Here is a 27,634-nt window from a genome sequence, read left to right on the forward strand (position 1 = left end):
CCTGTGTCATGAGATAATAACAATGTAAGAAAGTTTGTAAGACAATTATGACAATGGAAATGAAGGAAGGAGCAAACCTCTATGGCTCGAACAGGGGCAGATGGGAGTAGCTGTTCCAACCCCATTCTGCCGATAATTTCTTCATCCTTGGGGAGCCACGTTCCCCGAGCAACGGCCAGTGCTGCAGATGGGTCAATGATCATAGAATCACCAACATGGAGGATAGACTTGTCAACCCTCGAGAAGGAAGGAGTCCAAGGTGCCCCAGCCTCGGCAAGGACGTAGGCGCTAACCTCATCCTCAGGGTTAATCTCCTCGGTTTTCTTCCCATTGCTTTTTGGGTTGGAAGCACCCTTGGATTTCGCGGTTGAAGAGGGGTTCAGCCTTACCCTTTTGTTCAAAGGGACTTCATCAATCTCCTTCTCCTGCTCTTTTGTACGCAATATAGTCAGCGGAGCATTCTCTGCAGCTTTCCTCTTCAAGGCTTCAGTCCTCTGTTTTTCTTCCTCAGTCATAGGGAAGCTATCAAATGATGGAAGTGAGAGGTCCATGAGATCAGCGGCTACAGCTCTGGAAGCAACTGCTTTAAGACTCGCAGAAGTGAGTAAGCTCTCGACCGAGGGAGGGTCGCTCCAAACCTACCTTTCCAGGAAGGAAAGCCTCTTCTTGGCAGCCGAAGAAGGAAATGTCGCTGAAAAAACACCAAGAAACTCGTAAATATATCGAAAGAATAAGACTCGACATGGGAAACAGCCAGAACAATTTTCATGAAGAAAGGGGGGATGTTCTATACCTAACTTCCCAAACTTGCGAGGGATTGGGAGTTTGCTCGATTAGGGCACGGCCCATCTCCCTTTAACAATTATCATCCTCTCTTTCCACTTCTTCTCAGAAGTAGGGAGGTCTGTACATATCCTTTGGTGCAAGGGGGAAGTGAAAAAGAAACGACAAGGTTCGGTTCCATGCTTAAAAATAGAATAAGTAATTAACAAGTCAGCCAGAGTCAGGATAAGACTCTCCTGCCACCGGCGAATGAGGAGTGCTGAGATTACTCGAAGGAAGTTAGGGTTTACTTGCAGGGGTGCAATCCCCAATTTGTTGAAGACTAAGTGATAGAAAGGATGAAGGGGGAACCTAAGAGCGTTAAGGTGCCCAACAGAGAAGAGCAACTCGTCTTCTCCGACGCCTTTGCCGGCACAAAAATCAGCGCCTTTGGGGTATTCTGCAATTTCTACCCCCTCGGGAATCTCGAATTCTTCCATTACGGATTTAATAGAGAACGGGATGCGACGAATAGATAAAATTGCATTTCTTTCTTCCTTAGTGAGGATATTATTCGACTCAGAGGTGGATGTTTCAGCCTGGATCAGGGAAGCACCCGGCTGATTAGCCGAGTCATTTACAGGTTTAAGGAAGTTCGAAACCCTAGGTGGGGGAACCCAAATGAGATTAGGGGAAGACGAGGGAGTGGACTCAAAATCTACGATCTCTATACGTTCAGGAGTAGTCGAAGTACTCATAATGCAAGATCGAAGAGAAAAAGATAAAGAACTAACCTGATAAGACGACGGAATGAAGAATGCAAGAAACGTAGTGAGAGCAAAAGTAACCCTTATGGAATCTCTTAAGGCAGAATGGCAATGGGCAATCTTCAAACCGTCTTTTTGTAAAATAGACAACCGTCCAACTTCAATTCCCTTTTTAATAGGAGCTGCAATCCAATTAAAGAGGGAATTGGGGGCAAAGTGTGGAGGGAAAAATCTCCCTCCAATAAGAGCAGTCCACGTCATTATAAATATAACTTTATCTTTGATAAAGTTCAAAGCCCATCTCGTTAAAAGCTCAAGTTGAGTTGGTTATTAGCCCAAAACTACTGTTATCTAACTACCAGCTTTACTAAAGCCCGAATCAAGATGCCAGCAGCCCAATGTCACTAATGACAAACTTCTAGACCATAAACAGAATCATGCGGACCAAGTTAAATGCGGCCCAAATCCATTTAAAGAAGGAGCCGGTCCTGCAAGGAAAAAGGATTCACCAAAGGAAGCAAGTTCTGTGTAAGGAAAATCTGGTAAGGGAAGAATTATAAAGAGGAAAGAATTCTATTTGTAAAGAAATTTGTATATGGAAAGAATTAGAGGACAAGCAACGCGAGTCCTACCATAATTCTTCTAACTTTTGTATATAAATAGAGGCCTAGACCTCCAATAATGGGATCAAGCAATTCTACGCTTCTCTACATACTGTCCTTGTTTATTTTTATTGTTTATTGAGTGAGTTGTATTATTTCTCCTAGTCATTATTGGTTGGGCGAAATTTTGCACTTACAATAGTGTTAGAGCGAATTCAATGTTGCCCTCTGTGCTGTGTAGCCTGTGCTCGATCTTCCACAAGTTTCACGACAAAACCCTAGCCCTAGGGAGAGTGACTCAGAAACACATATTCCTCCAGTGTGAGTTGAGTTAACGAGTTATAAGCTATGTCATGAGTCATAAGGTGTAATGGGCTCTTAATCAATCCAGAGGCCTCTCCCTATATTAAAATTACTTAACTCAATTTACCGCGTCCGCCCCGCCTCTTTTGAGGTGGATTTAAAATCATTCCTAATAGGATGAGGTACGAATTTAGAAAGAGGTTTAAAACGCATCAAGTCTCAAACCCCACTCAATTAACAATAAATATAAAATTTAAAGCATATGTATTTTTTTATTTTTTTTTTATAAGTAAAATTTAAAGCATATGTATTGGGCACACAACACACATTATTTATGTTATGTTATAGTTTTGATATCTAAATTGTCCTTATTTTATAAATATGGTAAAAAAAATTAGTTAGTAATATGTATATATAAAAAAATTATAGGGTTTTCAATAAATTTCCAACTTGTAAACTACTATTTATTTCATTCATATACTACCAAAAACAACTGAAAATAAAAGTCAAGTTAATTAAAATCCTATTAGTGATAAAGTTGTTGTTGAACTACAATTCTTTGAAACCAAGTAAAAAAAAATACAATAAAGTTGTTGTGTAAAATAATGCAACGAAGTTATTGGGTAAAATAGGAATACAAAATAAAAATACGTTGCTTTCACATGAAAATAAAATTTCCCTATTTTATGCAGGAAACATTTAGAGAGAAATAGAGGATTATGAAAATCTTAATTTTTTAGAACTTTTCCTTCTCTATGTGACCAAACTCATAAAAAGTTTCAAAATCTTCAATTTCCTTTCTTTTCTCATTGATTCTATCTAATCAAACGAAGCCTTAAATAGCTCCGGACTTATTACATTAAGGACTTATCTCCGGATCCTTACAACCCTGCTATACCTCTATGACGAATAGAATAGAAGAATTTAAATAGCCAACAATTTATATGTTTGATTGTTACACTCTAGCACCCTTTGAAATTCCGCTACATAATGAGATCATACCGTTATGTTTTGAGTTAGATGATGAAATTTTTTGAGTTTACATATGTAGTAATGGTTTACATTTTAAATGATAATCTTTTACAAACTCCAACCACGTACGTTGTCTCATTTTCGCTCCTTCTGTGTAAAGAGATACTGTAAACTCTTATGGTCACTAAATAGTCTGAAGGACTCCCCTAACAAATAATGCCTCCAAATGCATAAGGCAAAGACCAGAGCTGTTAATTCTAAATCATGCATCGGATAGTTAAGCTCATGATGCTTAAGTTTACGAGACCCATAAGAAACCAGTCGCTCCTGTATATAAAAGGAAAGAAATGGTAAATAATAATAATAATAATAATAAAAAGGGATCGTGTTAGTAAGAGAGAAGAGAGGAAAAAAAAAAAAAAAGTAGTTTTGACCGAATCCTACGCAACTAGAGTTCAAAATTTTCGATTTGGAAAAGTTTTGAGAATAAACTGGTTTGAATCTATTTTTAAGGTAGGGATATACTAACCCTAATAATCCATAATTATATGATTTGTTCTTCCTTTGTAATTTTGTTTGAGTAACATGTTCGGTATACATATTTTAATTTTTGTTGAATTGTTTTAAAGTGAGGTTATTTTGTATTTTAATTTCAGTCAAAAGGTAAAGTTAAATTGTATAATATTATACTCTATATAATATATTATATAAAGTATAATGTATAGATTGGTATTCGTACATATGGTAAAATAAAAGAATTTTTTTTTTCTTGACTTGTTAATTTGGCGCTGACTTGGTGATGACAAGACTATGTTAGAGATGTGGCTTTAATCACCACCGTTAGATGCTTACCGGATGTCGAGAGGATTTTTTTCCTAATTACATGAACAATGATTGCTCTATTCTTATCATCATCTTTGTCATAATATTCAATCAAATTAGCAACTTGATCTTGTTTTTTTTCGAGTTTCTTCGCACCAAATAAAAACTAATTCAAACCTTAGGAAGAGAAGTCGTTGATTTTCTTGATTCCATTGCACCCTTATTTAAGAGAGATTGTTAGTGTTCACTGTTCAATGTATAACACGAGATCTAAATTTAAATAAAAGGGTTCGTTTGGCAACCGCTTTTACTTTGTGCTTTTGCTTTAACTCGAAGTAGAAACAATGTTTCTGTTCTAGAGTGTGTCAAAACTTATTTGGTAACGTAAATTTATTGTAAGATTTTTCGAAACAAAAATATAAAGGCTATTATTTGGTAAAAAATGTTGCAAGTTCGAAAAAATTAAATGACTAGTTAAAAATAATATTTTTGAAAAAAAAATAAAATAAAAATTTAAACGGTGTTTTGTTACCATGCGGCAGCAAACAAAAGCATCATTTTTATGTTTCTAATTTTGGCTTCAATTTTAGAAACACTTCAGTATTATTCAAATAATAACAAACGTTACCAAACATACTTTGTACTTTTATTTTGCTATAATACACTAACAAAAACAAAAAACACAGGGAAAATCTTTATATCTATTTTGGTTTCTTAACTCTGTTATGCGCCAAAATAATAATAATAATAATAATAAATTTAAAAGAAATCAAATGGACTTTTGAAATGAGTTGCCTTTTGAAAACTTACCATTAAAATAACCTCTGCGTATAAAAATTAAAAAATTGAAATAACTTTGGGATGAGTGGTATCTTTTGGGAATTAACTAATAATTTTTTTTTTTTTTAACAATTAACTAATAAAATAACCACATACTATATTAAGACTAAAAAATAAATACATATTATATTAAGACTAAAAAATAAATACATATATCCTAAATATAGGACTCCGTATTAAGTAAGATTCAAAAAAAAAAAAAAAAACATAAAACAAAGCAAATGTATATGGAAGTGGAAGCACTGTTAGTACTTCGAAGATACGGTGCTTCAAAACATGGTTCACCGTATTGGCCGATACGTCGTAATCTTCTTTCAGGGTCCGATACCGTTACACACCTACATGAATTAAGCCAGTTCACACCAATATTCGTCCGATTCTGTTAGCTAACCATGCTTCAAAATGCTTATTTGCATTTGTGGATGACAAGTGTGTTTTAATCTGGATGCCAAGCATTAGAAGGGTGTACTTACCTGCTCTTACATTCCCAACAGGCATTAATATGAGAATCAAAGGCTGCAATGGGCATACAGATTTGCGCATACTATGGTCTTTTTATGTATTCCATATATGTGTGTGTGCTTATCAACATTAAACTTTAAACACAATCAAATGTGGATGGTATGGACCCTGTATTTCAAGGCCATTTCTCATGCTTACTGATCATTGCCTCCACGAAAGAAATTGCCCTCATAAAATTACATCTGATTACATAGTAGAAGAAGGATCAATGACACCAAAACTAAACTCTGGACCTAGATTACTCATAATCAATCAGTAATCTCTTTTTCTGCATTTATATCTAATTGTAACCTTTATAAAACCTAAGAAATAATTACACATTGTCTAAGAAAAAACCTAAACCAGTAAAAAAAAAAAAAAAAAAAAGTATCATGATTTAAATCTTACAAAAAAAAAAATCACAAAAGGGCACAAACAAGAAATTTTAGTAATCGTCGGATTTTGTCAGCAACTTCTTGATGGCCAAGGCAGGTGGATCAAAAACATCATATAAATTAGGAATCTCATCATTCAAAAATATTCTGGAATGATGTTACATAAATAAAGGCATGTTATTTGTTCAACTTGTCCAAATGAACATCCTTGTATAACATTATTAAAGATTTTTATTTTTATTTTTTTGTCTATTCATCTTAACATTTCGGTACAAGTTATAACTCTTCCTGATCAATCCTTACCAAAAACTCCAAAAATGAAGGAAAAGGCTTTTTCTGTCCATGGTTCTAGTCGTGCAAACATGCACTTCTAGAAAAACTGTTCTATCTTCTCCCTATTACCATTCCATACAATTTGAGTCCTAGAAAATAAGAGAATATTAATACAAGAATAAGATAGTTCACCATAATTAAATATTCTCCCCTGCCAAATACAATAAGCGCTGAATAATAAGTCCCAACGGAACTGATCATACGTAGAGATAGAAACAGATATTTTGGTCACCCTCTTCGTCTCTTACCTTTATTACAACTAATCTTCCTCGTTTGACTGACGCGTCTCTAGATCTCTGATTGTATGCGTCCAAGCCATCTAAGTCAGCTCTCTCTAACTTTCTCACCAATGGGTGCTACACCTAACTTTCCTCTCATACTCTCATTAGTGACCCTATCTCTTCTAGGCACACCACTCATCCATTTTAACATTCTCATTTTCCACTACATGAAGGCATTGTTCTTGTTTCTTTTTCATGGCCCTACGCTACGCTCTATGCTGCATAGTTGGTCTAATAACGGTCCTATAGAATTTTTTCCTTTAGCCTATATGTTATTCTTTTATCTCATAAAATCCCACTACCACTAGTTTCTTTCCATTTTGTCCATCTGGCTCCAATCCTACTAGTTATCTCTTTATCTATCTCTCCATCCTCTTGTATTATCAATCCTAGATGACGAAAGTGATTGTTTTGAGTAATTATTTGGTTTTGAAGTGTTATCATTACATTATCAATGTCCGAGTCTTTATTAAATTTACACTCCAATACTCATTTTTAGCTCAACTAATTTTCAATCTTTTTTATTCTAAAGCATCTCCCCACAATTCTAGTTGTCTTGCCATCATTAGAGATATCCAAGAGCACCAAAAGTTTTAACTAATAAGTGTAAAAACACTGGGTAAGGCCTTTAGAATATATAATAAAGAATGACTTTGACATTCATGAAACCAAATCCCAAGGTTAAACAATACCATATATGATTTAGAATGTTTTAATTTAATAGTCATTAATTAAAAAAGAAAATGATATAAATAAATGATTAAAAAATACAAGGGGCTCCCTTTTTTGAGCCTGAAGCCAATTAAATAGTGTGAACCTAAGGGCTTTATGCGAGCCTTATTGAAGGGGCCTAACGTGTACTAGGTTGAGGTGCTCAAGTTGAGTCATGATGAGCGTGAGGCTTTTTTGGAGCCTAGGCATGCCTTTAACAACTATGCATCAAAATAATAAGTCCTCTTACTGGTAAAACAAGGGAATCCACCATATCAGTGTAAATACTATATAAATACATAAACCAACATGGCAACCACCACATGAGTATTTTGCAGACCTAGAAAAGAACTAATTATTAAAAGATATATCCACTCAAATGTAACCATGAAGCAAATCTTTCGGTTGTCAAAATTTTAAAAATTAGAGCATATTTCAAAACATTACAGAAGAGAAACAAAATTATGAAATTTTCCGAGATGTGACAAAGTCAACAAAGAAAGCTGATGTGATCTTCAAAATATACAAGACAATCTTACCTCTTCTCATACTGTATCAGCCACCCAAAAACCTCATTGAGGTGATTAGAGAATTACTTTTTAGATGGCAGACCTTAAATGCAGCCAGATCATTCTGATAGAAACTCAAATACACCATATTGTTAGTCCTTTGCTGTTGCCAGCATATCTACCAGTAACTCACTTCTCTGATTCCACATTGTCTTACAATCCAGTATTGAATCCTTGAAATCCTATCTCACCCTCATACACTTGATTACCTCAGGAGCTACCTCCTTATACTTGGTCAAAAACCTGGTCTCAAAAACCTTCTTGTTACAATTCAACACTGAAACCACATCTACATCCTTCCCAATCAAACCCCTTGACATCAGAACTTGCAGAACTGCACACCTTGGAATGATTCTACTTTCCAAACTAGTTAGAAAAATATTTGGGCATTTGGCAATCCGTGATACTCTTAAGCCCGCCTTGTTTACAAAGAAATCCATCAGTTCCCTGATCTTCCTCTCTGAGGAAAGTATACACGCTGGTTGCAATTTGAATGCCAAGTAAAATTTGCTTTTTTTTCATAACATTACAGATGAAACATAATTATGAAAATTTCCAACATTTGACAAAGTCGACAGAGAAATCTAATGCAATCTTACCTCTTCTCATACTGTTTCAGCCACCAAAAAACCTCATTGAAGTGATTATAGAATTACTTCTTAGATGGCAGACCATAAATGCAGCCAAATCATTTTTATAGAAACTCAAATACACCATATTGTTAGTACTCTGCTGTTCCCAGCATATCTTGCAGTTACCCACTTCTCTGATTCCACATTGTCCTACAATCTAGAATTGAATCCTTCAAATCCTATCTCACCCTCGTACGCTTTGATTACCTCAGGAGCTACCTCCTTATACTTGGTTAGAAACCTGGTCTCAAAATACTTTTTGCTACCATTTAACGCCCAAACCACTTCTACCTCCTTCCTAATCAAACCCTTTGACATTAAAACTTGCAGAACAGAACATCTTGGAATGATTCTACTTTCCAAACTAAATTTAAAAAGATATGGGCATTTAGCAATCTCTGATGCTCTTAACCCTGCCTTGTTTACGAAGAAATCCATGAGTTTCCTGATCTTCTTCTCTGAGGAAATCATACACAGCGGTTCCAATTTGAATGCCGAATTAAAATCGCTTTCAGACCAACCAAAGCTCATATAAGCTTCCTTCTTCTTCTCCCAATTGAGTTTGCTAATTGCCGACATTGAACTGACAGCCAATAAGTATGATCGAGTTTTGGGATCAAAACCCATTTCCATAACTGCATCATTAACCTCTTTAAACACATCAACTCTCGCCGTTAGTGTTCTAGGCTGCAACAAGATCAATTTTCCAATATGGGATTCAGGCACACCATGAGCCTGCAAGGTGTAGATGTTTGGCACCATAACTTTTTCAATGTTGCACCTAACCATACGGCTAGGGGCAGATATCTTAAGAACATAAACTAAATTCTCACTTGTCCTTATGTATCTTTTAAGGAAATTAATCATGGGTTTAATTTTGTTTTCTAAACTCCTACCTAATACGTCACTTGAACAGATAATCTTAGACAAGTCAGGTCCTACAATACCCAAAGATTCAAAATACTCAATTTTGGGTCCCAAAGTTCGCTCTGGATCAGCCAAAAGCAGTGGTGGGTGCTTGGAAATTAGGCGTGAAATGTGAGTTTCAGTAAAGCCATGCGATCTTAGGAGCTCAAGAACCGAATCCGGTTTCTTTGTGCTCTTAATTTCGACCTTCTTAGAAACTGAGATAGCAGATTTTAGAGACAACCCACATGACTTTGTGAGGTAAGAGATCGTGAGAGTTTGTTTCGGGGTGAAATCTGAGTTGTTTGGTACTGATTGGGTTTGAAAAAAACGAACAATTGTGGGTGTATTATGATTGATTCTGTGATGTATGAGAGTGTTGTATATGGAATGAAACATGGGTGATATTGACTTACAGGATCTGAAAGCCATAGTGTTGAGCGATCTGAATGTTAGCCACTGTCCCGTGCTCGATCTTCCACAAGTTTCAGAGAAAACCCTAGTGGGAGAGTGAGCAAACCCTAGCGAGAGTGATTCAGAAAATGACGTTAAATGTTGTGAGTCAGCTCAGATTGAGTTAATAAAAGAGTCATTAACTGATCATCTATTGTAAACTTCTTTCGGCTGCAGACATGTCCGGTGGATTAAATCAATGTGCAACCAATGGTTAAAACAATGGGTCATATATGCCCCCCACACTCAAAGGAGAGCCTGCAATAATCTATTATGGGCTGTTAAACGGGTTTACTGTGGGCTTAGATGTTGATACCCGTGCCTACTTCACCGCAGCTACCATGATCATACCTGTCCTCACTGGAATCAAAAATTTTGGTTGCGGGGCAGGGAGGTACACTAGCCCAAACCGCTCCATTAGCATTGGTCCAACTCAGTTCAGTCTCAATCCAATCTCAACTCGAAGTTGGATTGGATTGCGCAGGCCAAGGTTCAAAAAAACTTATAATAATCCGAATTAAAATGTGTTCGGGCCGGACGGCCTAACCCGTCCAACCTTCTTTCTTTTTTTTTTTTCTTTTTTTTACCAACAAATATACAACAAATTACATTTTTTTTTTTCGGTTTGAAACATCAAATTTCTAGAAATTTTTAATTCATTAACATATATATATATGATCAAAGTATTAGTATTGTGACTGGAATATTCAATTATTAATTTTTGTGTTTTTTCAAGTCTAATTTTATTTTCATTACTACAAAAAGATAAAACTTACCTTATTTTATTTTAAATATAATTTTTTTTTTCTTTTTATTTGTTATTAAATAAATTTTTATTTTCAAATTATTCCAAATAAAATCCTAAAATAAATATTAAATGGGACTCCTTAATCCAAGCCACCACCCGAGACCAAATCGGAGAGAGAGGGGTAGTGACCACTTGCTATTACAGTAGCACTGGAACCACGACGCAAAGGGTCGCTTCCTTACATCAACGACAAGGTCGCCGTACGACGACCTATTATCCTTCTTCTCCGGCGATGTAATATCTTATCCTGTGCAACGATAGGAATGGCAATTTCTTGATACATGTTTACATTTGGGTTTTCTCTCTCTCTAATCACACATGTGTGTGTGTATATATATATCAAAGATTTAGAATCTGGAAAGAAAAATAATAATAAATAAATTTGGGTTTTGGGTTGAGTTCGGGTCGAGACCGAGCCCAATCCAAACAAGTCTAGATTTTGAAAAATCCCAACCTGATTTTAAATCTAATTTGTGAATTTAAAAACTTAAGTCACAAAAAATTTGGACTGGACTTCGGTTAGCTGCCTAAGTTGCACCCCTACTTCTAAATAGGACTGGCAATTTGTATTTGTGAGTCATGTTCGTGTTGTGTCGATGTAAAAGTATTATACTAAATAGGTAAACTCAAACCCAATCTATTTAATAATTGTGTCAAAAATTCTCAATATTAACCTAATCCGTTTATTAAACAAGTAAACGTGTTAACCCGTTTAATGATTTGTTTATCAAAACGAGACATTTAATATTTAATCAAATACTAAATAAAAGAAAAAAAATTGTCAAAATTAACTCAAATATTAAAAAAAATAATAATAAAAAAAATAAGGCATAAACAATGTTTATGTTGAAATGATTTAACTATTCATAATAATTGTAACATGTTAAATTAAATAAGTTATAAATGGGTTACACGGGTTGAATCCCTTAACTCTAACCTGACACGATTAAATAAACGGATTAATCGCATCGACACTGACTCTTTTATGATCTAAACCTATTTATGTCAAACCTAAATCTTTTAAACCCATATTCTGCTCGTGTCTAGTCATAATTTATCACCCTTATAAGTATTGAAAAGAGATAACTTTTCTCATATTTCTTTTGGGAGTCAATGGGACTCAAATTTTTTTTATTTTTTAATCTCGCTCCAAAGCCGTAATACATTATCAAAGCACGTGAAACTTGAGAATGGCTGTCACATGATCGCAAATTCCTAAAGTTGACCCACACACTATGTTTGTGGAGGAAGACATAGAAGTCTTCAAACACTGCAACTCTGTAACACTTTATTGAATATATATATTTCCGGAATATATATTGAATATACACAGACAAATACAATTTACAAATAAATAAATTGAATAACGAATATACTGTCCCCTTCCAGATCCAAAAACAAACCCGTTTTTTTTTTAATACTACTCAATATATAAAATAGATAAATAAAAAGTACAAATTAATCAGTTGAATTATTGAATATACTGTCCTATTCCGAGGTACTAGGCGACTGGCGAGTGGAGACACCAACAGAACACCAAAGCAGAGAAGGGTCTCGAGGCTGTAAATAGGGAGAGAGAGAGAGCGATACAGGTAGAGATAGAGAGAGAATCAGAAGAAGAAGAAGAAGAAGAAAGAGAGAGAAGCAGCGATGCACCTGATGAATGCGTTTGTGTTGATTCGAATGGCGATGAGGAATTTTGGGGCAGAAGAATCGGGAGAAATAGCATTTGGATCGTTGTGGTTCTTCATATACATCGGAATCTCCTGTTTTCTGGTCCTCTTCGCTGGAATCATGTCCGGCCTCACCTTGGGATTGATGTCCTTAGGCCTCGTCGAGCTTGAGATTCTCCAGCGAAGCGGAACTTCCACCGAGAAAAAGCAAGCAGGTTCATCCACTCCCAATTCTATACATTTGAATCTATATGTGTATGTATACACACACCCATTATGATTGATTTTGTGTTTCTCTGTAGTATGGAAATTCAATTGTGCAATTTTGTGATTTCAATTCACAAAATTTTAGGAATTTTGGGGGATTAAATTGGTGAAAATGATTATTGTTATGGGTATTATGTATATTTGAACTTATGGTGTGATGTTACTACTGAACTTAATGCCAGAGATCAAATTGAAGGCAATGATTCCGAGAATGTCATTGGGTTGATGAAGTGTGATGAAGAGGACTAATCATCTAGGGAATGATATCCAAGAAGCTCATGCTTTGTTAGTCTAACATAGAATTGCATATGATATGCTAATCCATTCCATTGCACACATATTAAACTAAACTTCTCGGTTAATCCAATAGTGAGAAACTGTTCCTTGATAGAGCAACGGCAGCTAAGTCCTACTAGATGCTTCTTATTGTCCCCCAAAACCCTAGTTATTTTATGGGAATAGTGTTTTTTTTTTTTTTTTGATAAATAAAGAGTATATTAGAGAGCCTTCAAAAGGGGAACACATCCTGAAAGTTGACAGAGAATGGTCCTAGGGACCCAAAGAACCCAAAAAATCCATGATTTAATCTAAAGATATACAATTTCTCCTCACCACCCAACTAAAAATAGAACTAATACTTGTAAATTTCAGCACTCCAATGGAAGATTCCTCCCCCTCAAAAGATCTTTTATTCCGCTCCTTCCAAATACACCACCAAACACAAAGGGCATGACCCATTGGACATCGAACAAACAAAAAATAAGACTTCAGCAGGCATAAGCCACAGGGCAATGTAAAAGATGGTGATCCATAGACTCGCCATCATTCTTACGCATATAACACCAGTTGACTATGATTTGTCTTCTGTTTCTCAAATTGTCCAAGGTCAAAATCTTGCCCCAAAGTGCATTCCAGGTGAAAAAGTCCACTCTGAGAGGAGCCTTTGAACACCGCACCATCTTTCACTTTAAATTGGAACCACGAAACCCGACAAGGTAGAAGAACAAAGAACAGACCTCAAAGCTCCTTTGAGGAGAAGGGACCTAAACCAAGGAATTAGACCCTCTACCATCCACCTCTTATCTATGCAAAAGATCAAGCAGGCCAGAAACATCATCTAGTTCCCAATCCTGAAAGGAACGTTGAAAACGCACATCCCACGTAAGCCTACCGCTACCAAGCCGTTAATAGTTTGCTACCATAGCATGTCTATCCACAGCTATCCTGAAAAGTCTTGGGAACAAACAGGACAATGGTGATCACCACACCAAGAATCCACACAGAACCGAACATCCTACCCTCCCGAACTCTAAACCTATTATGTTTAGAGGACTCATCCCAACCCTTTCGAATGCATTTCCACACTCCCACGCCAACAACAGATCTAACTGGTCCCCAAGACCATCCCCCTATCTCCCTCCCAAAGTGGCTTGAAATAACCCTCCTCCATTAACGATGGCTTTCGCTACCAAATCTCCAAAGCCACTTACCAAGGAGCGCCCTGTCGAAAGGGACCAACCTCCTAATCCAAAATCCACCCATTTGAAGAGGCCTGCAAACTTGCTCCCACCTGACAAGATGATACTTGAACTCCTCTCCTTGGCCACCTCAAAGAAAGTTTCGTTGAAGAGTTTCGAGTTTTCCAGCTATAGGGGAAGGAATCTTGAAGAGAGAGAGGAAATATGTTGGGAGACTCGACAATGTACTCTTAATAAGAGTAACCTTCCCGCCCTTCAAATGACATTGCTTCTTCCACCCAACCAATCTCATCTTAAAACGCTGAATCACCGGATCCCAAACTCCCACCCTCCTTGACAAAACACCTAAAGGCAAGCCCAGATAAAACAATAGGAAAAGAACTAGTCCCGCACCCTAGAACCGTAGCAAGAGAAGTCACCTCCTGAACCTCCCCCACAGGGATAAGCACACACTTTCCCACATTAACCTTCAAACTTGACACTGCCTAAAAACAAACCAGAACACACCTCAAATATCTGAGGTTGGGCCACGTCCGCATCATAGAAAACCAATGTATCGTCTGCAAACAGTAAATGAAAAATATCCATCTGCTCAGTTGAATCTGGACCCATCCTGAAACCCCTGATAAAGCCCAAATCCGGAGGGAGCCCCATTCCACCAACACAGATAATCTAACAGAAGAAATACACACCTTGATCCATCTCCTCCATTTCTCCCCAAATCCCATCCTCCCCAATATATACAACAGGAAATTCCAGCTAACATGATCATATCTGTTATCATGCTAGTGGTTGATTTTGTGTTATCTTTCTATTTTCAGCTGCTATCCTTCCAGTTGTTCAGAAGCAACACCAACTTCTCGTGACTTTGTTGTTATGTAATGCTTGTGCCATGGAGGTAACAATTGAACTTTCTGGTTTACTTAAATTTTCTGAAAGTTTGGCTTTAATTTTATTTAACTGTAATTGTCTTTGCCGTATATGGAAAATCTTTTTTTCTTCTTCTTCATTTGCAATGGAAAAACTTCGAATATGTGATGTATGCTTTTGCATTGTTTTGGTGTGTTTGGGGGGGGGGGGGGGGGGGGGGGGGGGGGTTGGTGGGGTGTGGGGGGTGGGTTTTTGCTGTAATCCACAAATAATTCATAAGTGACCCACAAGAATTATTTTTTTAGAAGATAAACCCATTGAATTTACTAATATTCAATTAGCTCCCATGCTGCTTGGTCGCCATTAAAGAATAATAGAAATATTGTCACATGTGACAAATATTTTGCTGTTATGACAATTATACACTTCAGATGACCATAGCATCCTTGAATCATTTTTTTTGTTTAGCAATAGAAACTTGAGGTCTAATTTGGAGATTATCTTTATTGGCATGCATAATTTTATGTATAGCATACGAAATTTGAACCTATTATTGAATTTTAGAAGCAGATATTCTATTGCTTTGTCACTTATTTCTTCCCATCTAATGAGTAGTCATATAACATAAATTGGAAGGGAGCATATTAAAATAGTAATGAATCTAGTAGCCAACTTGCAAATATTGTAACAAACTCAAAAAGGGAAAAAATTTGCACCCCCTTTTAGTGTATGCTGATGAAGAAAATTAAACAGTGGGTCTCCTCCAAAGTAGCTCTATAAGCTACTGAATGAAGTTGTGATGTAATTGTCTTATTAATATTTTTCCCTTTTCAGCACCTCCCTTAGTCAGGACCCGCACCCTTTTGTTATCTTATTTAGGAATTTAATTTATACCGATTTTGCAAGTGCTTTTTTCTTTCCATTTCAAGATTTTAAAGCATCCTTAAAATTTTCTGATAGCTGGCTGTTTCAATCCTTGCAATCTGCAGGCCCTTCCTATATATCTGGATAAACTTTTCAATCAGTTTGTCGCCATTTTGCTCTCTGTAACTTTTGTTCTAGCTTTTGGAGAGGTACACTTCATTATTAAGCTGTGTTTAAGCTTCAACTTCTGTAACCACATACAGTTGATGGAATTTGATCCTCCAATTACCTTTCTGTTGTTAGGTTATTCCACAATCAATATGTACCCGATATGGACTTGCTGTTGGTGCAAATTTTGTTTGGCTCGTGCGTATATTAATGATAATCTGCTATCCAATTGCTTATCCTATTGGAAAGGTAATTTCTACACCATATTGTTAAACAAAATTAAATCTTGTATGTGCATTTACACTATTGTTGCTTTATTATTGATGAAAAAGGCAAATAAATCTATTATCTTCCTTGTCTTGTAACTACTATGGTCACAAATTGTTTGCATTCTAAGTCCATTGTGACATTGCATAATGGAAGCACAATAAGTGGAGTGTCATCAAGGAATCAATTGGCATATTTGATTAAAGCCATTTAGATGGAATAGAAATCTGAGAGGTGGAATATTATATCTGCTTTGGCACCAAGAGCCTTGGTGAATAGCAACCCACGATCATGGCGGGTGCTTGTCTTAGGGAGAGATGCCTTGTGGGTTGTGCATAAATGCCCACATGGACAGGAGCGGAGCCAAGAATTAGTTTAGAGGGGGCACATTTAGCATGATAAAAAAATTTCCAACTAACAGTGCAGCAAGATAACAAGCCGAAAAATATTAGTGTAGTATCAGTATATTAATTTGTTTTCATGTCTTGTTTATCTTTTTCACCAAATTTTCAATGATACACAAACCAAAACGATTGTCAAACATGCCCCAAGTGTACAAAATTTTAGTAATAAAATATAAAGAATAAGTAGATAAAAAATGAATAAGAAGAGAAAAAAAGTAAGGTTAATGGATATAAATCACACATGTGCAAGGAAAAGAAATTTTTTAAGAAGAAAAAAATATGAGAGAAGTTTGAAGGGAAAAAAAGTTTGGTTCTGATTGCAGAAAGAAAAAGCAAGAATTTTTTTTTGAGGAGAATAAATAGAAATTTGAGGAAGAATAAGAGTAAGAAGGAAATAAGGAATTAAAGAGATTTATAGGGGAAAAAACAATTTGAGGGGGGCCATTTTATAGTTTTTTACAAATCAAATGCATAATATATAATAAAACTAATGGGCCAGCATGGGCCCAGAGGGGGCAGCTGCCACCCCTTGGGCCCATGCTGGCTCCGCCCCTGCACATGGATGCAAACCTGCATGAGTGGCTATTCCGGAGGACTATGCCTGTAAAGGGTCCCCCTTAAAGACACTCTGAGTACAACACATTGATGCTTGACACTGTTTAGTTTGGACCATAGTCTGAGGAGATCCATTTGGTACTTGAGGGTCTCTATTCGATTGCTGGTGGTCTTTATGTAGGGAGAGAAATAGGAGGTCAGGGCAAGGAAACCCCTATTAGTGTGCTTGAGTTCTCTATTCTTCACACTTCATTTTTTTGGATTCAGGGGAAAAAAATTGTAAATCTATAGGGGGAGAGAGTGGATTTTGTGGATTCTTTGAGTGTTTAGGGTCCTATTTGGCTCTTGTTTAGTTTTCGGGGATGCGTTTCCCTTTTGAGAGCCGACTATAATACTTTACTCACAAAAAAAAAAAAAAAGAAGTGCTAGTTGTGGGATTGTCAGCATGTCTATTCATTAATTGTTTGGTACTAGCTGGATATTTGATCTTTCTCATTTGATGCTCCTTAAATCGTTTTTTAATTTCTGGTTATAACTTTTGAATTTTTCTTTTTAAATTCGTCATTATTTTATAAAAAATTTAAAATTATTTTGTACTTTAATTTTAGTGAGGTAATGAATACACTTTTGAATTTTACTTTTTAAATTTGTCATTATTTTATAAAAAATTTAAAATTATTTTGTACTTTAATTTTAGTGAGGTAATGAATATCTCATTATATATTTAGATTATGTTTAATTTACTTTTAAATTGAGTTAAAACTCTTGTGTAGAACCACTTTCATGACTTCAGTAACAATAAAATAACAACAATTTTATAAAAATCAACAAAATAACTTGTCAAAAAAAAAGTGAACAAAAATTACCATTTCTTTTTATATAATTAATATTATACACTTTTTTTTTTCTTGATAAGTAAATATTATACACTTTTAGAAAATAAAAAGACAAATTATTTCGGAATTAAAATTTCTAAAATGCCAAAAATATAATTCTTAATAAGAAATTTTAAACACGTTTAAATAGTTTATAAAAGTATGGACAATACTTGGGTCCTGCCCTATTAGGACCAACTTGATCCTGATAGGTGACGTGATCCAATGAGATATAGACATGTCCCAAAACTATTAATATTAAAAAGAAATTAAAAAATGAATCAAACCTATTTTTAACAGGTTAACCCGGTAACCCATTTGAGAAATCATGTCTCAATCTCCTCTCTTGCCCCTCTGTAAATTTTTCACAATGACACACGGGGCAAAACGGGTAACGTTTCTCTCTCTCATCCGTGTTTCTCTGTCTCTTTCTCATCTTCTACAACAACATTGTGTTTCTCTCTCATTCTTATCTTTCTATACTTGCAACCAGATCGTACTCTCTCTCTCTCTCTCTCTCTCTCTCTCCCTCTCTCTCCTGCAGCAAATCTCCTTACCTACCCCAACCTCTGTCTCAGACACTAAATTCCATCTAATTTCTGCCACTCTCCACCCTCTGCCACCACCACTGCGAAACCCTAACTTCCATATATATGTACTTTATATTACATATATATCTGTAATGATACCAGAAATTTATATATATATATATATATATATATATATATCCATATAACTGATTGCCTCCGATTTTTATTAAATATAACTGATCGCAGTAACAGTTGAAGAAGCCCTAGCGTCCTGAAGCCGAATCACAGCGAGATCCAACTCTTCAGATCGATGATGAAATCCAAATATCCAAATGATTTGAAGCTTCAAAAACTGATCAGATGAACAAACACCACCTGTTCTTCAAATCTATTGTCTTTCAGCTAAAGAGAGTTCAAATGATCCAAGCATAAAAAAGTCATTGAAAATCAACAATTGATACGAGATTCCACAAATTTTCGAATGCTTATGTAATGAAAGGGTAATTTGTATATGTAATATGGGTCCTGACCAGGTTAACCTGTTAAAACGAGTCTGATCTATTTTTTAGTTTAAGACGCGAGTCACTCTTATTGGGTCACGTCACCTATTGGTCCTGATAGGTATTGTCCTAAAAATATTTGGATTACATATCAAAATTTGAATTGAAATTACAATTAAAAATTTCACTTCTAATTTGGTAAGGGTATAAAAAATGGAAGATTGAAGGATTTGGAACTTAAATGGTTAAAGATTTTAAAAGTAGGGCTTATTAATCTTATTAAAATTTGTTAGGAATTATCGATCCTTTTAAAAGGAAAAGCAGGAGGTATTGGTAATTTTCCCTTTTCTTTATTATTATGATAAATTGTGTAATTCAATATTTACCTCTTAGCAGTTTAACAATTTTCTTGGCTTTACATGTGCTCTTATGTTATTCCAGATTCTTGACTGTGTACTGGGACACAATGAAGCGCTATTCCGACGGGCTCAGTTGAAAGCCCTAGTCAACATCCACAGCCAAGAGGTAAATAAATCCAATTTGAGCTTGTATGTACAATCCTACCAATTTAACTTATAAAAAATGTTTGAAAGTGTAAAAACTGAAAAGTTGCCAAAACTACAAAATAACTCTGTGACTTGTCCTTGCTTTTTCTCATAGCCTAATATGCTATTGTTGTCATTTTTAGGAAGGCAAGGGAGGTGAACTAACGCATGATGAAACTACTATTATTAGTGGTGCACTAGATTTAACTGAAAAGGTATGAATGACGCTTAAACTGTTCTGTGAAAGTCCATTAATTTATTGTCTGTTTGACTGTTGACTCCATCAGTGTACAACTTACAATACTAAATTTATGTTTTAGAAATAAGAAATTAGAAATTGAAGCTGAAACTATGAAAGATGTTTCATGTTCATCCTTTCAATCTTGTTTTTCAGTTGTTAGTTGTTACATTAATAAGGATGTGGGAATATGCGACTACCACTTCATCAAACTTGATCTTTAGGGCATCTGGATTCATTTCTTCATTAAGTATAAAAGTTCAAGAGTCCTTGGTATAAATGGTTTTTTGTTTGAGATTTACTAGATGCCTTTTTTTTTTTTTGGCTTGAATAAAAAGCTGTTTGAATTACTGAACTTGCAGGCAAATTTTGATAACCTGAATCTGCCCAACACTTTCTTTAATTATCCCACGTTCGCCATTTTTATCACACGTCCTAGAATTTTATTTTACCTTTTTTGGTATTTTAATAAAAAGAAAAAATTAAATGACAATTTCTTTTTTTTTTTATTTTCCATCAGAATTCACCTTCAGTTGGATCTAAGTACTTCATGTCCAAATTAATCCAACCAACTTTGATTCAATTTAAAACCTATAATTTGTTAAGTTTGCTCGATGCTTCAGAACACATCATGCTCCAGACCTCTAATTTTCTTCTTCTTCACTGCATCCGCTTCTAGAGCTTAAAATTTTGCAGAAAGTGATATTATTGTAATCAGCTTCCCAAAATTCTTAGAATATTTCTTCTGGCCCCCCTCCCTTTTTTTTTTTTTTTTTTTGAACAGACTGCTGAGGAGGCTATGACACCCATTGAATCAACATTTTCCTTAGATGTGAATTCAAAATTGGACTGGTAAGTGTTACTTCTGTGTATAATTTATTTTCTGTTGCTCCTATATCTGTACATGATACAGACTTTTGAATGTGGATAATATGTTGGAAACTTGAGTCATTACCACTAAATGTGTTTTTTTTTCTAATAGAAGTAATTCTGGGACTTAGATTCATAATATATTGTTCATGTATTGTTCTATCTTTAAATATATATCAGGGAGGCAATGGGAAAAATTCTTGCTCGAGGTCATAGTAGAGTTCCTGTTTATTCTGGGAACCCAAAAAATATTATTGGACTTCTACTGGTGGGTTCTATAACCTGAAACTTCCAGTAAGTTTTTGTAAGATATTTCTTTTATAATATTTTTCTGTATTTCTTTTTTCTACACGGGTTGAAAGTAGGTTAAAAGTCTTCTTACAGTACGAGCGGAAACAGAGACCCCGGTTAGTGCTGTTTCCATCAGGAGAATTCCAAGGTGTGCTTATTCATCCTTATAGGTGTTATGTATGCTTTTCCAGAACTTACACATGGAATATAAACTATTCGTATGTGGAATGATTCCAGGGTTCCTGCAGATATGCCTCTGTATGACATATTGAATGAGTTTCAAAAGGGTAGCAGTCATATGGCAGCTGTGGTGAAGGCTAAAGGGAAAAGCAAAAATCCTCCATCAATTGTTGAGGGAAAACCTGAAGAGCACAAATTTAGTGATGCGAATTCTCAAATAACTACTCCTTTGCTATACCAGCAGGGTGAGAAGCGAGAAAGCATTGTTGTTGACATAGAGAAGGCACCAAGGCCAACCATTATGAACGGGCAAACAGCAACCAATGTATTGCCTCATTTGTCAGAGGATATTGAAGATGGTGAAGTAATTGGTATCATTACCTTGGAAGATGTATTTGAAGAACTTTTGCAAGTAATTCCGTAGTATATTGATATCTCAATTCCTCTGGCTTTTGTTCAGTTAACATTAAACTCTAAATGATTTATTACTTCATCAATGCAGGAGGAGATTGTAGATGAGACAGATGAATTTGTTGATGTACATAAAAGGTAATGTAACCTTCGAGAATTTTGAAGGCAATTAAGGCTAATGCCATTTGCTAGGGGGGAAATGAGTTATTCTTTCAATTTTGCAGGATACGTGTGGCTGCAGCCGCAGCTGCTTCATCAGTGGCACGTGCTCCATCAATCCGGAGGTTGACGGGCCATAAAGGAGTGGTAAGTAATCATAATTATCTGATTCCCCTTGTCTGCTTCTTGTTATTGAACGATTGAACTGGAATAACATTTTAGTTAATTTCATGCACTTAATGGAAATCAATTTTTTATTCTCCCTGCGATGGGTCCAAAACCAGAATTCAACCCAGCATAAGGAAAGTGAAGATTCATTTGGTACGAGATAGTAATTCCAGCTAAGATACCCACTAACAAAATTTTGGAGCATGAGAAAACTAAAGTACCTTAGAACTAGCTGTAATTAAATTGAAGGAATAAACAATATTATTTTATATTTAAATTATTGAAATTCAATTACTTAATAGACAGACATATAATACAATTATATTGTAGGGAGTATTATAACAAAATTGCTATATAACATTTGAAGAGCAGCCTTAATAATAATAATTTTAATAATAATAATTATTATTATTATAATTGTGTGATGAACCTAAATGAATCTACAGAGATCAAAATCTTCTTCTAGAAAAGTTTTCCTGATAGGTGTTGTCTTTGTGGCTTCTTGTTTTCAAATAAAATCTGAGTGTCAAGTAGTTCTAGTGGTTTATGGTTGTTTCGGCTCTTAAATTCCTCAGGGAGTCCAAAGCAAGCAAGGACCGACACCGAAGAGGGTTATTGAGGACGATTTGAACTCAACAAGGCAACAAGGAAATCTTGGTGAGCCTCTTCTCGGGAACAAGAGATGAATATGTGATACAGTTTAATTCATGACATGTTGATCCCACTGATCGTGAGAGAAAGGTATTCTATTTATGTGGCAAAAGGAACTTTGCAGTGTATTGTAATTTTGAAACTTGATGAGCAGTTAATTAATGCATGTAATTTCTTAAGTTACTTCGCCATATTGGTTTATGTAAATTTGGGGACCTCGTCTAAAATGGTATTTTGTAATAGAAGCATGGTTATTCTCGGTATGGTTTGAAGAAAAATAGAAAAAGAAAAAGAAAAAGAAAAAGAAAGTTAAGTTAGGCCATTGATAAGGTATCTATAGGATGGAAAGGAGCTTTTTGCTTGGGGGAGGGGAACTCGAACATGAGCACACCCTCTTGGGGAGATGAGCGTTCAACCAACTAGGTAACTGGGTAATCCTTTGGTTATACACACGCATTCATTTATCCCTTTAGAACCGGAAACCATGACCTTCCATTTGGAACGAAGGAGGAAATAATTTACTTGAGCTAAGCCTGAAGAAGAAAAAGAAAGATTATAGTTTCTGACCAGAGGGTAGGGGCTTTTCTTCCTTCCTTTATCTTCCCTCCTCTCCTCTGCCAAATGGAGGAAAGGCTTTCTTCCCAACCTCTTCCCTCTATGACATTCTCCCTCCTTGCTAAATAGGATGTTGACACTTAGCATACGAGGGCCCATCTTGATAGTTTGATACAAGGGAATTGTTCTTCTTTATGGCAGCTTGCCCTCTGGAATGCCCCTCTTCCCGGCCATGATCATTCATGAATGAATGTGTGTGTGTGTGTGTGTGTGTGTGAGAGAGAGAGAGAGAGAGAGAGAGAGAGACCTAACTCCTCAGGGTGTTATATTTACATGAACTCTTCATGGTACATTTCTCAAATTCTCCCTGGTGACATCTTGACACTATTTTGCAGGGAGGTACTATTCGAAACTAATGAAAGTATTTATACATACCATAAATATATCATCAACCTTAGTTACCACTTACCATAGAGATTGTAAGACCTTGCACAAAACAAGCTCTGGCTAATCATTAAACCACTACCCTTGTAACTCATCAAAGCTTCTTCTACCTCCAAAAACCTACTCATTCCACTGCAAAAGAATCAGCGAACACCTCCATATAATATAAACGCGCGTTCTCTGCTCCCCTATATACCTCGAGCACCGCTGCTGCCATAATCGAAGCTTCGTGATTCGCATTTGGGATGACTGTCCAGCCATGTCATGCAACAGCTAGTAGAGTAGAGAGAATTTCACCTGAAGCTGATATAGTTACAAGGTCTAAACAAGGTCATCAGTTCATGGGGAATCATATATATATATAGAGAAAATAGTTGTGAAGATGTGTGTGAGACAACGTGTGGTGGGTGACACGTGTTGGCTTCTGATTTGGGGATCTGATGAGGGTCAGCATTACATGGTCCTACACTGCTTGTTAAAGATGACTATGCACAGTCATCAGCTTGTCTCCATGCCAAACCAACCCTTCGGAAAAAGGACTGATTGTTAACTTATCCTTCATAGAAGGGCATTTATGTCTTTTAATTAAAGGACTCTATTTGTCCCCGTGTGTGTGTTTGTGTGTGTAAAGTAGCAATTCAGACCCTTGAATTCGGCTTCTGTTTGGATGGCACCGGTTCACACTTGCATTTAACATATTTATTTATCTATTTATTATTATTATTTTTTTGTACCGGCAAAGACAAACACACAAGAAACCAAAACCACCAGAAAAAACCTAAGATCCAACATTTGCCACAGCAAAAGGAATAATAGAAGGAGGTAAAGAAGATAAAAGCTGATCCGACCCAAGCCCAGTCCGCGAAAGAGCAGCTAACGCATGAGCCACCCGATTACTCTGGCGACGCACATGAGTCAAAATAGCAGACGAAAAACGGCGCAGGTCCCGATTAACATCAAAACATATAGAAGCAATTTTCGAAGGACACGTCTCCCTACGCAACACCCCATTCACCACAACTATGGCATCCGATTCAAACCATAAGCAAGATAATCCCAAATCCAAATCCCAAAGAACAGCACACTGACACACTAACGATTCCGCCTCCAAAGATGAAGAAGCGGGAAAAGGGCAAAAAATAATTGCGTGAAGCACATCACCCCGAAAATCACGGAAAACGGCGCCACCACCCCCCCTGCAAGGACTGCCCACAAAAATAAGCATCAAAATTGCACTTAACAATTCCAGATGGAGGAGGACTCCATGAATCCACCAAAGGGATAGACGGTGCTGTCTGCAAAGAAGAGCAACGGGACCTAGCATCATGAAACTCCTAAAAACTGGCAACAGCCCTCCGAACTACAACCTCAGGTTGCCATCCCTCAAAGACCAACCGATTCCTGGCCTTCCAAATACCCCAAATACAAAAAGAAAGTAAACTAAGAACATTCTCAAACTCCGAAGAGAGAATAGCCTTTTGCAACAGAAATTTTCAGCCATCCCGAAAAGAAGGAAAGTAATAAGTTGAAAAATCAAGTTACAGCGGTGATAACTTCCACACTTGAATGGAGTGAGGACAAGAAAAAATAATTGCCGCAAGTTTCTACAAAGTGTGCGACATGTTACTTGTGATTGCCTTTTCCGTCAAACTGTTGAAGCTTTAGAGGTTGATACCCAATCGGCATTTTTAAGATGTCAATTCTTTCCATGTAAGGCTTTAAGTACATGCGAGCACTTTGAGAAATACCATTGTATTATTCTCTTATGTAATTCACTATCATGTCTTGAAGTTGTTGGACAGAAAGTGAGGTGACAGAGGCACCATCAATTGTTGGATTGGCGGACACGTCATTTTGATCATCAATTAGAGTGTTCTCTGGCATGGAATTAGAATGAGGAATTAAGCCTTTGCTTGACTTAGCATTGTCATCACGCAATTTTAACTTTTCTGTCAGCGAGGCAATTTTCAGATCTTGCTCCTTGAGAAAGTGTTGTAATCTTTCAATTGCACGAGCCGTAGTCATCAATTGCTCTTCGTACGAGGTAATACTCGTCATCATGACTGGCATAGTGATGGAGTCAGAAAAAATCTTTGGTCTTGGGTAGACCAGCCTTAAACTTTAACTTGTGACTAGAACAACCTTTGAGGTTGTAGGAACCTTCCTCCTTGCCCCCAGCGAGGTGAAGGCAGCATGAGTTTGAGTTGTTACTTTAACAGATTTGGTGAAATCGATTCTCATTGCATCGTGCTGTCTTTTGGCAGGAACGAATGCTTTGACCATGCTCCACATCATTGAATTTGCAGAGTTGTTTGTACCACTTGACAAAGTTGCAACCTTTTTGCCACCTTTTGTGGTGGTGATAATGTTATCCGTCATGACTACGATGTCCTTGGTGGTATTCTTGCTCTTTGTCTGAATCTTGTCGAAAGTCATAGAATTTGACGATGAATTTGCTGAGGATTTGATGTAGGAGAAAGAGATGAAAGGCAGAGGAGGTCCTACCGGGCGTGCCAAAAATTTGTACACACAAATTTCATAGTCTGCAAATGTGATAAGTGCTTAAATGTTGCACATTTCAGCACCTAAGCTAGGGTATTTGAGTCCTTATTTTTATCTTACTTTCATATTTTATTTCTAATTTATGTTTTTGTCAATTTCAGGTCAAGAAGGTTCAAATGGACTAATTTCGGTTCATTAAAGCCTTTTTGGAGTCAAGCAAATACAGTTGGAAAATGTTTAGAAAATGGCTAAAAGAGGCCGTAGCCATTGTTCGTATATTGTGCTTATTATTCAAAAGCGGTCAATTCTATGTTTTTCGAGCCTTTGATGATGTTCCCAAAGATGAAGAAGCAAACCAATTAGCCCGGGTCAAAATGGAACTAAATAAGGCTTAAAGAAAATTTCCAACTCTGCCCCACTATTCATAGAACTAAAAATGCCCTTGGGGGATCGATCCCCAGGGCTGGGGGATCGATCCCCCAGCCCCTGGCAACATTGCGGGATTAATGTTTACTTGGTTACTGGATTTTCTTGTTTTGGGCTTATTTTTGCAACTTATTAGTCTCCAATAAGACTTATATTTAAGGAAACCAATACCCATTAGTTTGGGGAGTTTTTTATTTTAAGATATTATTTTATTTTTCTATTTTTGAGATATCGATATCTCTCTCTGGAAAACGAAAAAAAGAGGAAAAAACGCAAAGAAGAAGAAAAAGCTCAAAGATGAATAAGCAAGGGATGGAGTTGGTTCTGTCTTCGAATCCATCAACCATGACTGGCTGATTCTTCAACTTAGGGTTGGATAAACCCTAAGCATGTAACCTAACTTTTCTCTCTTTTACTATTTTAGGGATTTAATTTATGTAATTTTTGTTATAGCCTTGATATACATATAATAATTCTTTCAATTGATTATCTTTGTCAATCTCATATTATCTTATATGTTTTTGAATGATAATTGATCTTTACACTTGATTTCTTTGTGAATTGAATCATGTGATGACTATGCATTGTATTAATTTGATGTAATTGTGTTTTGATTTGATGAAAATTGCGTATATTAGATGGGTTGTACTACACAATTAGGTTAATGTCTAGTTTAAATAGTTTAATTTCAGGTTTGGTTAATTTAACTTAAGGTAAATTAGTTAATTGCAGTTTAATTATTAGGTAAGTAGACAATCCATACAATTGTTTGAAATCCATACTTATTGTCACAATTACATATCCTTTAAATTAATGTGTGTTAAATTTGTAACTTGGATTGATGAATCATGCTCTGAATTAGTGGATTGCACTGCACTTAGTTTAGTTGTCATTAGGTAGTTGATTCATGCTTGAAATTGATGGTTTACACTTTTCATTGCAATTGTTAGCCACATATAGATTACATAGTATTATTTCTCCAATTAGTTGAAAGTTAGTGAGTTAGGGAATGTACTTAGTGGTAAATCCTACACCCTAAGTCTCTTTCCAATCTTTTAAACTCTATTTCTTTATTACAATCATTTA

The 27,634-nt window shown here is 36.0% G+C and overlaps 1 protein-coding gene across 1 annotated transcript; it reads left to right on the forward strand.

Annotated features, from left to right (window-relative positions):
* The first annotated feature begins 12,123 nt into the window (after window positions 1-12,123).
* On the forward strand, window positions 12,124-22,879 carry LOC132295846 (DUF21 domain-containing protein At4g14240-like). Its single transcript, XM_059794120.1, has 13 exons — window positions 12,124-12,545; window positions 14,897-14,973; window positions 15,935-16,018; window positions 16,113-16,226; window positions 19,550-19,633; window positions 19,797-19,868; window positions 20,676-20,743; window positions 20,942-21,029; window positions 21,127-21,200; window positions 21,290-21,644; window positions 21,735-21,781; window positions 21,868-21,949; window positions 22,546-22,879. Exons 1-13 carry the CDS (start codon window positions 12,308-12,310, stop codon window positions 22,654-22,656), a joined length of 1,494 nt encoding a protein of 497 aa, XP_059650103.1. The 5' UTR covers window positions 12,124-12,307; the 3' UTR covers window positions 22,657-22,879.
* The last annotated feature ends 4,755 nt before the right edge of the window (window positions 22,880-27,634 follow it).

Source organism: Cornus florida, unplaced genomic scaffold, assembly GCF_030987335.1.
Source record: "Cornus florida cultivar Cherokee Brave unplaced genomic scaffold, ASM3098733v1 CherokeeBrave_3.0.0_Hap2_Chr01, whole genome shotgun sequence".
In the NCBI taxonomy this organism is placed as follows: Eukaryota; Viridiplantae; Streptophyta; class Magnoliopsida; order Cornales; family Cornaceae; genus Cornus; species Cornus florida.